The sequence below is a fragment of the Oratosquilla oratoria genome, chromosome 28, assembly GCF_046742065.1.
Source record: "Oratosquilla oratoria isolate Oo_2021 chromosome 28, ASM4674206v1, whole genome shotgun sequence".
NCBI lineage: Eukaryota > Metazoa > Arthropoda > Malacostraca > Stomatopoda > Squillidae > Oratosquilla > Oratosquilla oratoria.
The window spans coordinates 2,393,109-2,409,898 of record NC_134804.1 but is presented as its reverse complement, the minus strand read 5'-3'; the positions used below and the strand labels follow the sequence as shown (position 1 = coordinate 2,409,898).

At 40.1% G+C, this 16,790-nt stretch overlaps 1 protein-coding gene across 1 annotated transcript in view; it reads right to left on the bottom strand.

The window, feature by feature from the left end:
- Positions 1-16,790, bottom strand: part of LOC143040216 (lipase maturation factor 1-like) — a 75,405-nt gene that overhangs the window by 32,028 nt on the left and 26,587 nt on the right. The window contains exon 4 of the mRNA XM_076210904.1: positions 4,466-4,595. Within this exon, the coding sequence (XP_076067019.1) occupies positions 4,466-4,595 (130 nt within the window). The remainder of the gene's footprint in view (positions 1-4,465; positions 4,596-16,790) is intronic.

The following is a 16,790-nucleotide window of genomic DNA, read 5'->3' as shown; positions in this document are numbered from 1 at the left end:
TTTGCTACCTCCCATGTAAGGGGGAAAAAGCCTTTGGTGTATGTATGTACCATCAAATACTGTGGGACAAGATCTATACAACCATTGAGCAAAAAATAGAATGGAGAAAAAGGGTGGAGGAGTCATGTTTTGCAATAAAAAAAGGTTTAGATGTGACAAAGATAACAGAAGAAAAAAAAATGTGGAATTGATTATGATAAAAGTTGAAAACAGAAATATGAAAAGTAGAAAATCTATAGTAGTATATGTGCCCCCCAAAACACAGGCTTGGACTGATAGTGATCATTCCAAAAAACTGGAAGACAAAGAATGCATTAAATGAATTATTGAAAGGACACAGTAATCATGGGTGACTTTAACTCAAAGGAAACATGTTGGGAAGAAATGACAGTAAAAGATGGAGAGGAACTTTGGGGAAATATTCTACTGAATAAGACCATTAAATACACATTGACTCAATGGGTAAAGGAAAATAACAGGTATAGAAACAATGAAGAACTGTCAAGATTAGACTTAATATTCACATCAGAGCCTGAAATCGTGGCTAAAATGGAATACAAGACACCAATTGGGAAGAGTGACCACATACTATTTGAACTAAAAGAACAAACTGATGTGAGAAGAAATGAGAAATATAGAAAAGGAAGACTAATGTACTACAAAACAGACTTAAAAAAAATTAGAAAAAAAAATTCAAAATGCAAACTGGAAAAAAACATTAAATGAAGAAACAATGATGGAAGAGAAATGGAACATATTAAAGAGAAAATTATGAGGGAACAGATAAATACGTACCAAAGAAGAAACAAAACAAAAAATGTATACATAAAGTGTTGGTATAAGAAAAAGTGTAGTGAAGCTAAAGATTGAAGAGACAAAGCCTGGAAAAGATGGAAAAAAGACAAAAAATATAAAGACCAAATGGCAAATACATATCAGACACAAATATGTAAAAATACACTGGGAAGAAAAAAGAAACTATGAAAAAGATATAATAGAAAAATGCAAGGACAACCTAAACTATTCTACAGATATGTAAATGACAAACTAAAAGACAAACATGAAATAGTGAAATTACATGAAGGAAATCAAGACTATATAGATGATGTAGAAATGGCTGAAATTATGATCAAATATTCTAAATCTGTATTCACAATTGGAAACTCACAAAATTGGGAGGAAGGACAGAAAGAAATGACAGTAACACATTAAGAAATAAGGGACCAAATAAAAAAAAACTTGACATCAGAAAGTCACATGGGCTGGATGGCATTGCTAATTAGATATTGAAAGAATGTATAGATGAACTAATGGACAAAATAAACAAGATAATTTATTTCTCACTCAAAAAAGGAAAAGTACCACAAGATTGTACCACAAGTACCACAAGAGGTATGGAAGGCAGATGTGGAGGGAGTGAACATGAGGGGACGTCCTAGGATGAGGTGGATGGATGGGGTGAAGGGGGCTTTGGGGAAGAGGGGAATGTCTGTTGAGGAAGGAAGGGAGAGGACGGAAGACAGAGGTGAGTGGAGAATGGTTGTATATGGATGATGTTGTGATTGCATGAGGAGGAATGGGCAGGGGCTGGGGGGTGGGGTAGTATGTGTGAGTAAATTTTGACGCAGCCCGAAGGGATTTCTCCCCGTCCTCTCCTTATATGCAAAGGGGGACGGAGAGGGGGGGTCGCCGATTAAATGAAGCGGCCTTGCTGTGGATGTGCTGTGTCTTGCGACACTGCTTCTGACCCAGGGCGGTGGGCAAGGTGCAGGGATGACCCGTCATCCAGGAGGTGCTCAGATGAGAGGGAGGGTGGGAGGGGTGTGGAGTGTATTTAGGGATGAAATGGGTGGGAGTGTTTTTATGCCTTTCCCTTTTTGGCTACCTCCCTTGAAAGGGGGAAAAAGCCTTGGTATATGTATGTATGTACCACAAGATTGGAAAAATGCAAATATTGCAACAATATACAAAGGAGGGGACAAAGAAAATCCAACCAACTATAGACTGGTCTCCCTTACAAGTTCAACAGCAAAAATATGTGGAAAACTTATCAAATGTAAATGGATTAAACACTTGGGAGAACAAAATGCTAAATCCAAAACAATTTGGATTTAGATAAGGAAGATTGTGTGCCACAAACTTGATATGCTTTTACTCGGGACTAATAGAAATAATTCAAGAAAGGGATGGATGGGCAGACTGTGCCTTCTTAGATTCACCAAAGGCATTTGACAAAGTACTACACAAAAAGCTTCTAAGAAAAATTGAAACAATAGGTGGAATACAAGGAAAATTATTGGAATGGATGAAAGATTTCTTGAACAGGAGAAAAAGGAGGATGGTACTCAGAGACAAGAACTCAAATTGGGAAGAAATGATAATTGGAGTCCCATTTGGCTCAGTATTGGCTCTGATAGTGTGTGCCCTATATATAAATGACATGGATGAAGGTGTGGAATGTTATATGAACTTCTTCGCAGATGATGTGAAACTACTAAAGAGAGTACAGAGGAAGATTGCAAATCATTACAAGACCTGGACAAAGTCTGGAAATGGAGTCAGAAGTGTGAAATAAATTTCAATATCAAGAAATGTTGTATGATGGAATTTAGAAAAAGCAAAAACAGAATATTGGGACAATATAAAAGTGGTACAAAGGGACAGAATATTGGGACAATATAAAAGTGGTACAAAGGAATTTAAAAAAGTAAGCTTGGAAAGGTACCTAGGAGTAACTATCACCAATGACATGACACCAGACAAACATATCAACAAATCAGTCTTGTTTTGATAGTCTATCCATGTGGCTAACATTTTCTCCATATGCTGCACCTCCACAGGACGAGCATGTGTAGATTTACCATTCACTGGAGTTCCTGCTTTAGGACTGGCACGAATTTTATCAGCATGATTCCTTATGGTCCTAATTGTGCTCTCATTCAACTTCAATGCATTCAAAATCCCTGAAGTTTTCTGCCTCTTATCAATTCTCTCCAAAACTTCTAGCTTTTGCTCTAGGGTCAAGGTCTTCCTAAATATCTTTGGTGTAATGCCACTTGTCACAGAAGTCAAAGGGCACTTGGAAGCCATGGTAAGAAACTGTGACAAGGCACTGAGAGAGGGGAGCGGAGACATTAACACTAGTGGTGCACAAGTAACAATGACCTTGAAGCACCACCCAAAGGAACAGCATGTTGGTGGTACACATGGGGAACATCTGGTGACACCTGGTGGCCACATCATGGAATTAAACCAGTCGCACAACTAGATTGCTTTGACATTGTCTTATTCTAAATAATCTGTGTAATATGAAAAAATGACTAGGTTTTTTACCTCGTGTTATTCCAAAATTGCATATTCTCAACACACAAAAATTGAGAAATCCCTGTATTCACATGTGGTTGATATGCTGCAAGACAGGCCAGGTGGTTTGTATACAGTATACCCTCACTCTTTCGCGGTTCACCTTTCACAGACCCACATACTCGCAGATTTTGCTCTCAGTTTTTTTTTTTTGTTTTTTTTTTATAATTTCAGCAATTTCGTGAATTTCTTCGGCCATTTTTAGCAGAAAAACGCTCACATTTACCCTAACTGGTAAATAATTTTAAAATAACATCAGTAAATATAGAATAAAAAATTAGAAAAGAGAGATGATACAGTATAACTGGTAAATAATTTTGAAATAACAATGTCAGTAAATATAAAATGAAAAATTAGAAAAGATAGATGATATAGTATAACTGGTAAATAACTTTAAAATAACAATGTCAGTAAACACACAATAAAAAAAATAGAAAATAGAGATGATACAGTATAACTGGTAAATAATTTTAAAATAACATTGTCAGTTACGAGCTTTCATTTCTCCTTCCTACTGATTGGCTGCAGACAATGTGACATCACAAGCATCTTCATGCGTGAGAGGCTAAACAGCTCTCTCTCTCAGTCATGCGTGGGTTTTCAAAGTGATTGTTTGAATTCAAATTTTTGGTGTGTTATGTGTAATTATTACTGTATTAATGAGTAAGACTGTCTTTAGAATGTGTTTGGGAAGCATTTTTTAGTGTATATAATATACATAGACATTTTAAAACTGCATCAATAATTCACAGATTTTCGGGATTCACGGGAGGGAAAGGAACGTAACCCACGCAAATAGTGGGGGGATACTGTACTTAGATCTGGAGAAAGCTTTTAAAAGATAAAAAGATGCACCTTGCAAATAACTAATTTAGACTATCTTTGGGTTAGTTCAGTCTGATTTCATTAGGTTATCTTAATTCATTTCTTTATTGTTATTCTGGTCAGTGCCAAGATATTGCCACTCTCAATACCCATGTAAATCCTGTAAAATATGGCTCCATGGGGAAGGGGTTAAAACATGACTTCATACACAATAAATAAGAAATCATGTTACTATTCTGTTACAGAGCAGTCCATACAGAAATGACCATATGCCTACCAACATTGACTAGAGAATGGTAGAGGATCCAAAGAGAGATCATGATGAACACATTAGCACCACCAGTCCATATAACAAAACTTGAAAGTCCCACACCAAGAATGCTTATAACATCCAGCCACTCATTCACCTGAAAATAATAACAATGATGACAATGATAATAGTAATGATAATGATAATGTTAATAATAATAATGATGATAATACTGATAACAACGATGATGATGATAATAATAATAATAATAATAATAATAATAATAATAATGGTATTAAAAATAGTAATCATCTACCTATATACCAAGGGTTTCTTCCCCTTATATGGGAGGCAGCCATGTCAAAGACAAGATACACACCCAATTCCACCCATTCCACTCCAATCCACCACCCTTGTTTCCCTCTTATCTTAGCTCTTAGGAACATAAGAATGGAGGAGACTGCAAGAGAACATAAGGCCTACACAAGGCAGTTCCATGTCTGTTACCACCTGTCATCCCCATCCATAAAGTTGTCTAACCATTTCATAAAGCAACTGATAGTTTCAGCACTCACTACATGGTTACTAAGCCTATTCCATTCATTGACCACCCTATTAGTAAACCAACTCTTGCCTATTTCCTTCTTAAATCTAAATTTGTCAGTTTAAATCCATTACTGCGAGTCCTGCCCTATTGTCTTAATATGATGACCTTGTTTGCATCACCCTTGTTAAAGCCTTTGATCCACTTAAACACCTCTATTAGATTACCCTGTACTGCATCTTTCCAGAGAGCATAAGTTAAGGTGCCGCCTCTCTTCGTAAGGTAAATTTCTGAGCCCATGCATCATTTTGGTCATTCTCCTCTAGTGAATTTATCCATTCTATAAGACAGAGACCAAAACTATTCATAACCATCCTAGCAATGAAACCTAATGCTCTGTTAGCTTTATTCTTGGCACCAATGCACTGTTTCCTGGATCTAAGGTCAGGACTCACTAGAACTCCAAAGTCTCTCTCGCACTCAGTTATCTCTAAAAACATGTTATTTACAGTATATATCTATTTTTGGGGTTGTGTAGCCCTATGTTTAACACACTGTACTTTGAGATATTGAAGTTCATTTGGCATTTCACCAACCATGTGAACAATTTGTTAAAATCATCCTGCAGAATCTTGGCATTGTCTCCTGACCACTAGGCATCTCATTTTAGTGTCGTCCACAAACTAACATCACTATTAATCCATTGTCAAAGTTGTTTATGTACATAATGAACAATAAGGGACCCAAAACTAAGCCCTAGAAACACTCCCCCACTTGGATTTTACACCATTTATGGTGACCCACTGTTTTCTGTCACTGATCCAACCCCTAACACATTCTAACACTTTTCCTCCTATACCATGGGCTTTGATTTTACATAGTAGTCTCTGGTGGGGCATCTTGTTGAATACTCTGCTAAAATCAAGGTAAATAACATCATAACTATCATTGTTATCTGACGCCTTATATACTTTAGTGTAAAAGGATAGGAGATTTATCACACAACTTACCCTTAGAGAAACCATGCTGTCATGAATCAAATTATGTCTTTCGATGTGTTCTCTGAGTCTATTAACTATTATTGACACAACCATTTTACCAATAACTGATGTCAAACTGATTGGCCTGTAGTTGCATATAGACAATTTATCTTTCTTAAAAACTGGAACAGTGTTTGCCTGCCCCCAAGCAATATGCACAAAACCGGTGTCTACCAACTTATTAAATATTTCTGTTAACTGGTCACAGATTTCAAATTTACACTCTTTAGGCACTATTGGAAAAATTTCATATGGACGGGATTTTATAGGTCTTTCAATCTGCTTGCCTACTACCTTACTAATGGTGATATTAGTCTACTTTCTTCATCCCCACTGAAAATTGGATTGCAGTCAGGTACGTCATCTAATCTATCCTTAGTAAACACCCAGAGCAAATATTTGTTAAACGCCTCACTCAAGGAAATAAATTTATTTTGTGCATCTAACCTCTCCTTAGTAAACACACAGAGGCAATATTTGTTAAATGCCTCACTCAAGGAAATAAATTTATCTTTTGCACTTAGAATTAAAGCCGTTAGGTTGAACCCATGCCCGCAAGTGACCTGACCTAAGGTACACATATTACCCTCCATGATCCAATCCCTGACTGAGCTAATGACATCCAGACTGACTGTGTATCTGACCCTGTCACAGCCCCCTCAATCAGTCCCATAAGTTATCAAATGTCTTATGTAGTCTCTCATCTCATCAGGATAGGCTCTCCTGAAGTTTGATACTTGAACATTATTTGTACTTTTTAATTCTTCCCAAATAATACTAAATCTTATTTCTTGATGATCGCTAGAGCCTAGATTATCTCCCACTTTTATGTTACTTGTTAGGTGCTTATTATTAGTTAAAGGAAAGTCCAGAGTATTCTCTCCCCTTGTAGGATCAGTAATCATTTGTTTTGGGAAATCATCATGCACCATATCAAAGAAGAATTTTACTTCCTGATCTTCTATTAAAATTTCCCAGTCAACGGTTCTTTAATCAAAATCTCCCATGATCATATTTTTGTACTGGGATATCCTGTGAATTTCATGAATCAGGAGATCAGTCTGCTCAATGCTGAGGTTAGGAGGTCTATACAGGATGCCGATAATAAGTTTCTTATTCTTGCCTATAATTTGCACCCAAATAGATTCCATACTATTCTCTCCCTTAATCAAATAGTTGATAATACAGTTTATTGTATTTTCAACAAAAAATGCTACATTACTCCTTGTGAAAAAATTTCTATCCTTTTATCTTGATTTCCAGAAGGAAATCAGCCATATTGATCCAGGATTCAGTATATCAAATCTCTCTATGCATGCTTTACCTTGTAGTAAATAAATTTGATTTATTATGCTTCTGCTGTTTGTACAGTAAACTTTTACTTTATCCTCCCTCCACCTGATTTGGTGATTCTTTTCACAGTCCCTCTCTGAGCTGTTTCTATTGCCTAAACTATGTTCCGATACTTCCCCCCCACCAATTCTCACATAATCTACCTGAGAAAACCCTGCAGGATGCCTACTTCTCACTCAAGGGATTCAGCAAGGAGCCAAAATCCTCTGGCTGACAAGTGCACCCCGTCCCTTGTATATACAGTGGTACCTCTATTTATGTGTGCCCTTATGTATGTGAAATTCTATTTACATGGTCAAATTATGGGGAAAATCTTGTTGCTATTTACACAGAAAATTTCCATTTAGGTGGGCACATTGGTGTTCATTACTGCACGGAAAATCAAATCCCGCACTGCCATCTTGCTGACGTCACCATTCACATGCTGTGTTGTGTCTCCTCCCGCCATCTTTGTTTGTTGTGTGCAAGACTGGTCCTTCTTTTGGCGCCTACCCTTTGGTATTGTACTGCTTGTGCCTTTAAAATGCCTCCAAAACAGGTGAGAAGTCCTACTGAAGCTGGTGCTCGTAAGAAAACCAGCATCACGATTGAGAAAAAGAGGGAAGTGCTTGCCAAAGCTGCTCAAGGTTTACGCATGTGTAAACTGGCGAGAGTTTGGTATGCCTGAGTCAACAAAAAGAATCATTCTTTTAAATACAGGAGAAGCAGCGTAAGAGTGACAACTTGAGTGAGGAAATGATCTGTTCAAGGGCTCACCATGCGTATGCTGACCTGCAGCAGCAACAGATGGGTACCAATGGCCAGCTTACACCACATTCAGTGCCCTTTACAGCCGGTAGGGGGGGGGGGTCTGAGAAGTTTTGGCAATGTACGGGCATCCATAGAATGACATGGCATGGTGAGGTGGCAAACACGGACACGGACACAGCTGAGGCGTTCATCAAGGAGTTTGAGGAGCTGGTGCATCATGAGGGTTACCTGCCACAGCAGGTATTTAATTGTGATGAAACAGGGCTCTTTTAGAAGAGGATGCCTAACAGCACCTACATTACTGCTGAGGAGGAAGCTTTGCTGGGGCATAAGCCTATGAAAGACAGGCTTACAGTGATGTTGTGTGCTAATGCGAGCAGCAACTGCAAGATCGCGCCGCTCATAGTGTATCATTCGGAGACGCCACAAGTATTCAAGAGGGGCAATGTCCTGAAGAGCAGACTTCCAGTGATGTGGTGTTCCAACCCAAAGGCGTGGGCAACCTGACAGCTGTGCCAGGAGTGGCTCGAAGAGGCATGCGGCCCTGAGATCAAGAAGTTTCTGCAGGGGAATGGACTGCAACTGAAGTGTCTCCTGCTGCTGGATAACGCCCTAGCACATCCCCTTGACATGCAGGCACATCTTCCCCAAGACCTGGATTTCATCACAATTAAATTCCTGCCTCCAAACACTACTTCCATTCTGCAACTGATGGACCAGCAGGTCATTTCTAATTTCAAGAAGCTGTACACCTGTGCTCTGTTTGAACGCTGCTTCAACGCGACCACCAACACAGACCTAACCCTGCGAGAATTTTGGAAGTCCCACTTCAACATCTTGCACTTTGTCAGGATGATTAGCAAGAGCTGGGAGCAGGTTACCATTAGGACTCTACAGGCAGCATGGAAGAAGCTTTGCCCATCATTTGACAGGGAGCGGGACTTCGAGGGCTTTGAGCCTGCTGGCCCATCGGTCATCTCGGACATCGTTGCACTAGGGAGGGACCTGGGCCTGGAGATGGAGGACAGGAATGTTGAGGAGTTGGTAGGGGAGCACGAGGATGAACTGACCACCGAGGAGCTGAAGGAGCTGCATCAGGAGCAGGTCACCGAACTGGCCCAGGAACAGCAAGAGGTTGAAGGACAAGACAATCATGTTCAGGGCCCCACCACGGAGGAGGTGCCACTCCAGTTGAAGGAGCACCTCCTTCAGAGGGGGGTCAGTAAGCCCCCACCACTCCACTACCTCCTCACTCCCATCTCCCTACGCCAGCTGCAAGCCTTAACATCAGTAGGTACAAAAGATTGCTTATTTCATTATATTTTTTACCTTACAAGTGGTCTTTAACATTAATTTTTTGGCATTAATGTTGCAGGAACATCATAATCATACCTATTTATGTCCGTTTGGTGACAGGTTTCATCATATCAGAGGGAAAAAGTAGACTTTTACAAGGTCGGGAACGGATTAATTGAATTAACATTGATTTCAATGGGAAATAGCATTTCCATTTACAAGAATTTCTATTTATGCGAAGGTGTACAGAATGGATTAATTGCGTAAAAAGAGGTACCACTGTACAAGGAATGTTTAATGCTACCACTACAAAAGTAGATGGCAGATATGGCAGATGAAAGACTATTGGAAAGATTTGGACATATGGAAGGAATGAGATAAGAATGATTACACTGGGTAACAGCCAAAAAATCGTCAGGGGTTTCTCAGCTGAATTAGACTAATTTTGGTGTTCTGAGTCCGAATATCACATTGGTTTTGCTCAATCAGGTCAACTTTTTGAGATACAGCCATAGGCCTACCTGACGAGCTATACATTTGATAATTTGAAGGGTTTTGAGTTCAATCCTATTTTTCTTGAAGAATATAGCAAATTATTCATATATAAATGGTTGCTTCTGGTGTGTTTCTGTTTGAAATTGACTAATTGACTTATTTCTTTCTTTTCAGGGTATTGATATGGCTTCGGCGCGACGGTCATGCAGGAATAATCCTGACATTTTCTGCTACATTTGCGGAGAATACACGCTGTCAATGCACAGGAAGAGCATCACAAGCTTTGTGAAGCGTGCATACCAGGCTTACTTTCAAGTCAAGCTGGGTGACCAAGATAAGTCCTGGGCACCGCACACGGTGTGCATGACGTGTGTGGAATACCTCCGGCGGTGGACAAAGGGCACGAAAACTTCACTGAAGTTTGGGATTCCGATGGTTTGGAGGGAGCCGTCTGACCATGAATCGGATTGTTACTTCTGCGCCATCAATACTACTGGCATCAACCGGAAGAATCGGAGCAGCCTCCAGTACCCTGACCTTCCATCTGCCCGCCGTCCAGTTGCTCACTGTGAAGATCTTCCTGTACCAGCGTGCAGAGAGCTTCCTGACAGCGAAGACGAGGCCACCACTGCATATGAGGGAGGAAATACAGAAGAAGAGTATGAAACACAAGATGGTCCGCAGCCCTTTCCACAATGTGAGCTTAATGATCTGGTTCGGGATCTCAGCTTGTCGAAGACTTCCGCCGTGCTGTTGGCCTCCAGACTCAAAGAGAAAAATCTACTCGGCGAGGACGCGCGTATCACGTTCTTTCGTAGAAGGCATCAGGATTACATGGTCTACTTCTGCCAGGAGGAAGACCTCGTGTACTGCCGAGATGTCGCCGGTCTTCTTGTTAAACTCGGCGCTCCTCAATATGATCCGAGAGATTGGCGACTCTTCATAGACAGTAGCAAGCACTCTTTGAAGAGTGTGCTCATCCACAACGGGAACGAGTTCGCCTCAATTCCTCTTGCGCACTCCACAACTCTCAAAGAGAAATATGAAGCAGTCAAGTATGTGCTCGACAAAATCCAATATGAGCAGCACCAATGGCTCATCTGCGTCGACCTTAAGATGGTGAACTTTCTACTTGGTCAGCAGTCCGGGTACACAAAGTACCCATGCTTTATATGTAAGTGGGACAGTCGAGACAGAGCCCAGCACTATGTGAAGAAAGAGTGGCCGGCGCGAGAGCAGTTAGTACCTGGGGCAAGCAACATCATAAACGAACCTCTTGTTGACCGGGAAAAGATTTTGTTCCCACCGCTTCACATCAAGCTTGGGTTAATGAAACAGTTCACGCGGGCTCTGGACAAGGATGGGAGGTGCTTCAACTACCTGTGGCGAGCCTTCCCTGGAGTGACCATTGAGAAGCTGAAGGCCGGCATTTTCGATGGCCCACAGATACGGCAGCTTATCAAGGACACAGTTCGAAAACTCCATGAACACGCTAGAGTGTGCCACCTGGAGGTCGTTTGTGCAGGTGGTGAACAACTTCCTGGGGAACAAGAAGGCAGCAAACCATGCCACACTCATCAACAGCATGATAAAGAACTTCCAAAACCTCGGGTGTTTGATGAGTATAAAGATGCATTTCCTGTTCTCACACATGGAGAAGTTTCCTGAAAACCTTGGTGCAGTCAGCGACGAGCAGGGAGAAAGGTTCCATCAGGACATGCGTGAAATGGAGGAGAGGTACCAGGGGAGGTGGGACGCAGTCATGCTCGTGGATTACTGCTGGTCGCTGAAGAGAGACAACCCAGCAGCTGCTCACACATGGAATTCGAGGAAACGGCGATTTACGCCGTGAACTCCGAACTTTTGTGTCACGTAACGCTCATGTACATGTATTAAGCTTATCAAATGTAATCGAGTATATAAAAAATGAATTAATTTGGATACGTTGACTTTTATTTCCCCAGGAAAACGGAAAAACCGAATTTTTATGATCCGCAGAAATTGGGTTTTTGGACGAAAAATAGTTTTTTTCTTAAATGTCTGTAGCGAACAATCCTGACCTGATTGAGAAAAACCAAGGGCATTTTCGGACTCAGAGCATCACAATTAGTCTAATTCCGCTGGAAAACCCTGGACGATTAAAAAAAAAAAAAAAAAAATGTTATCCAGTGTTACCAAAAGAGGTGTTGTTGTTATTGTTGTTGTCATTCCCTAGACTGTCAAAGCAGTCCCACCTCCCTGAGGCCATGGCTGGAATGGGTTTTCCCCCCAAATCTCTTATATATATTGTGTTGTTGTTGTTGTTGTCATTCCCTAGACTGTCTGTCCGAGCAGTCCCGTCTCCCCAAGGATATATTGTGTTGTTGGCATGCATGATTGTATACAATGCAGTCTTCCATAATGTGTTGAATAGTACGAGGTGAAATGCTGCATCCTGGACAGTTATCTGTGATACGGTCATCCAGCATTTTCTGGTACCTTAAAGGGCTGAATGAGTCTGGCCAAGTGGACTCTGTCCTTTTTGGGGGAGACAAGATACAGAGGGATGGATATCAAGGGGTCTGGCATGTACCAATGTACTGTCTTTCAGTTTGTTGATGGAGCAGTAAGTAATATAATTATGGATATGTTTCTGGAGGCTGATGTCTGGTGGTTGTGGAGAAAGAGAATAGAGTATTTGTGTGTGGTATAGGTATTTCGGTGTTGTTTTGATGTTGCTTGGTGTGTGTGGGTGTTTTGCTTGGTGTGTGTGGGTGTTTTGCTTTGTAGAGCTTTGTTTGTGAAGGCTACAGTAAGTCTTTGTGTGCTTCTCATGTCAAGGTGATCCCTGACTTTGAGGAGTTTTGTTTCATGGTGTAGATGGTCTATAAGTGTTGTGCAGCTTGTAATTGTCTTTAGGGCTTTGTTTTATATGGTCTGTTGAGTGTTATGGTATGTCTTAGTGAGATTAGGTGCCCATGCGCGGCTCATGTAGTTCATCACTTAGCATATGCATTATTTGTAATAGCTTCTTCGTTTTGTCTAAATGTTGTTCTGCAGCTGATTTATGTGCATTGAGGCTAGGTGTGCATTTTGTCCTTATGTTTGTGATGTGTTGTTTAAATGACATGGCTGTATCATATGTTGTACCAAGAATCTTGGGTGTATGTGTGTTGATAAAGAGGTGTGGTATGTATTTGTGTTCCACTGTCCAATTGGTGAGAAGTGTTGCTGTAGATTTGGTTGGGGCTATTTTAAGTCTATTTGTAGTGAACCAGGTGTTGGGTGTGTCAAGGTATGTTTGTAGTATTTCTGTGGCTTAGCCTGCATTGAGGTGTGTGCATGTAATTACTATGGTGTCTGTATAATTAGAAATTTGAATTTTTGAGGTGTCAGGTGTGGGTATATCGTGCATTACAGATTAAAGAGTGTGGGGGATAGAATTGAGCCCTGTGGTCCTCTGTTCTTAAAGTTTCTGGTGTACAATGGATTGGCTATGTGCCAGATAATTTACCAACCATCTTTTGGTTTTATTGTTCATGTCTGTGCTGTATATTTTGTTTGTGAGATTGTGACAGGAAATAGCATCAAAAGCTTTACTAATGTCTAGGGGTGTGCCAATTAACTGGCATCAGCAAGTATTGGCATTTTACTTTTAGAAAAGGATTTGGCATCGGCATCAGCATTATTTTGCCGATGTCTATGCCAATTCAGTAATTCACCTATTATTTATTATTCTCATGGTTGCATAGGGCCATGCAGCATATTATGTGCTATATGAGATATCACTACCAAATAATATAATCATTGCTTTATTTCATTTTTACAATGCATCACAACAATAGGGAATGAGGTAGCTAGGAATATACTGTGGTAGTGGTAAGCCTACACTGCCATATAGTGCCATAACACACATTTTGAAAATATTATGCAGAGGTGATAAAATCTGCAGATATGAGGATGTACGACTGGAGAAACTTTTAAAATAGCAACACAAGTCAGAGTAAATGTTAGAGCAAATTATATTAACTTTAATTTTATTTTTGTATTTCTTATATAAAATTATTATATATATATTTTTTAACCAACAAAGTTTCTACAACAGATATTATGTGAGTAATATGGGAGTAAATTGTTAGAGCAATTCTAATTTTATTTTTGTATTTTTTATATATTATTATCATCTACTATAATAAAGTAGTAGCCTCTGTCTGTCTCTATGTTGGTTCACAAACTCCTCCTAGGGTTTTGGAGATAAGACCCCCATAACAATATATATTCTGATACCCTATTACTCCAGGTACTTTGATAACTATATTTCATTTAAAAAAAAAAAAAAAAAAAAAAAAAAAAAAAAAAAAAAAAAAAAAAAAAAAAAAAAAAAAAAAAAAAAAAAGAAAAAAAAAAAAAAAAATTGGTTAGGGTTAAGGGTTAAAGTTAGGTAGGATATGGTTTGGTTAGGGATTATTCACAAACTTCTAGGTTTTTACAGGTATACACCTATAACCATATATACCGGTACTCTGAAACCTTATAACCCAAGATACTTGGATAACTATCATTTGTCTATTTGTTTGTTCACAAACTCCTGGGGTTTTGGAGATAACCCCCATAACCATATATATTCCGATACCCTATCACTCCAGGTACTTGGATAAATATATTTCATTAAAAAAAAAAAAAAAAAAAAAAAAAAAATTGGTTAGAGTTAAGGGTTAAAGTTAGGTGGGGTATGGTTAGGTTAGGGATTATTCACAAACTCCTAGGTTTTTGCAGATAGACCCCTATAACCATATATATTCTGAAACCTTATAACCCAGGGTACTTGGATAACTATCTTTCATTTGTATCTACTATAATAAAGTAGTAGCCTCTGTCTGAAATTGATGTTATTGAACTTCAATTTATCAATGTTTAACTTTGACTATTAACCCATGGAATGCGGCAGTAATCAGGTGAGTCAGCATGCCGAAAAAAAAGTTTCATTTAATTTTTTTTTCTTTTTTGGATTTTATGCCCAGACACAGCTTTTGAAAAAAAATAATAATAAATAAATAAGAAAATAATAATAATAATACATACCTATACCAAAGGCAATACCCTTACATGGGGGGTAGCCACAAAGAAAAAGGCATAAAAACCACTCCCACCCATTCCATTTCCTATATATTCCACTCCCCTCCACCCTCCTCCCTCCCTCTTATCTTGGCACCTCCTGCATGACGGGTCATCCCTGCATCCTGTCCACTGCCCTGGGTCAGAAGCAGTGTCGCAAGACACCGCATCCACAGCAAGGCTGCTTCATAAGTTCGGCGACCCCTCCTCACCATGCCCTCATGCAGAAAAGGAGAAGACGGGGAGAAATCCCTTCAGGCTGTGTCAATTTTCTTCTCACATATACCTCCCCACCCCCACCCCCCCTCATGCATCATACCATCATCTATACACAACCACTCTCCATTCACCCCTATCTTCTGTCCTTTCCCGTCCTTCCTCTACAGACATTCCTCTCTTTTGTAAAGCCCCTTTCATCCCATCCATCCATCTCATCCTAGGACGCCCCTTCATATTCACTCCTTCCACCTCTGCCTTCCATACATCTTTTACTAATCTTTCTTCACTTATTCTTTCCATGTGTCCAAACCATCCTAATACCCTTTCATCAACCCTATCTCCCAGCTCCCTTTCCACCCCTGTTTTCCTCCTCACCTCCTCATTTCTTACTCTATCTAGCCTAGTAACCCCTATCATACTTCTCAGACATTTCATCTCAAACACATTCAAACTCCTTCTCTCTTCCTCTCTCATGTTCCATGTTTCTGCCCTATACAATGCTGTTGGTACAATCACTCCTTCATATAACCTCCTCTTAGCATCCATTCCCTGATGTCTATTTCTCATTACACTTTTCAATCCACCAAGGCATTTACTCGCTTCTCTCAATCTACATTCTACCTCCACCCCCACTCCTCCCTTTCCTGCCACATTCGCACCCAAATATCTAAAACTATCCACTTCCTCCAGTCTTTCACCCTTAATGCTCACCTCCAGCCTACTGTCACTCTCTCCCCTTGTACATCTCATCACCTTACTTTTGCCCACATTTATCTTCAGCTTCCTTCTTTCACACACCTTCTCAAACTCTGTCACTAACTTCCTCAATCCCTCCTCTGATCCTGCTACAAGCGCAGTGTCGTCAGCAAAGAACAACTGGCTCACCTCCCACTTTTCTCCATTTTCTTTAATCATCTCCAACCCCTGACCCACTACCCTTGCATTCACCTCTCGCACCACCCCATCCATGTAAAGATTGAACAGCCAGGGTGACATAACACATCCCTGACGAAGTCCCACCTTTACCTCAAACCATTCACTCTCTCTATTTCTAATCCTAACACAAGCTCTACTACTCTCGTAAAAACTCTTGACTGCTCTTAACAGCTTTCCTCCTATCACATATATCTGCAGTACCTCCCACAGTGCCTTCCTATCTACCCTGTCATAAGCCTTTTCCAGATCCATAAAAGCCCAAAAAACATCCTTACCTTTTCCTATAGCTTTCTCAAATATCTGTCTTACCACAAAGATCTGATCTACACATCCCCTACTTGTCCTAAACCCGCACTGTTCCTCACCAATTACTCCCTCTGTTCCTCTCCTAATCCTCTCAATCAAGACCCTCCCATACGCCTTCCCAACTACATTCAACAAGCTGATCCCTCTGAAACTACTACACTCACACTTGTCCCCCTTTCCCTTGTAAAGTGGAACTATACAGTCCACCATCACTGTACCTCCTTTCTTCAGACATTCTGCATGGCATCCATCCAGACCAGGTGCCTTACCTGCTCTCATCATCTTAACAGCTGCTTTCACTTCATCCTTCCCTATTTCT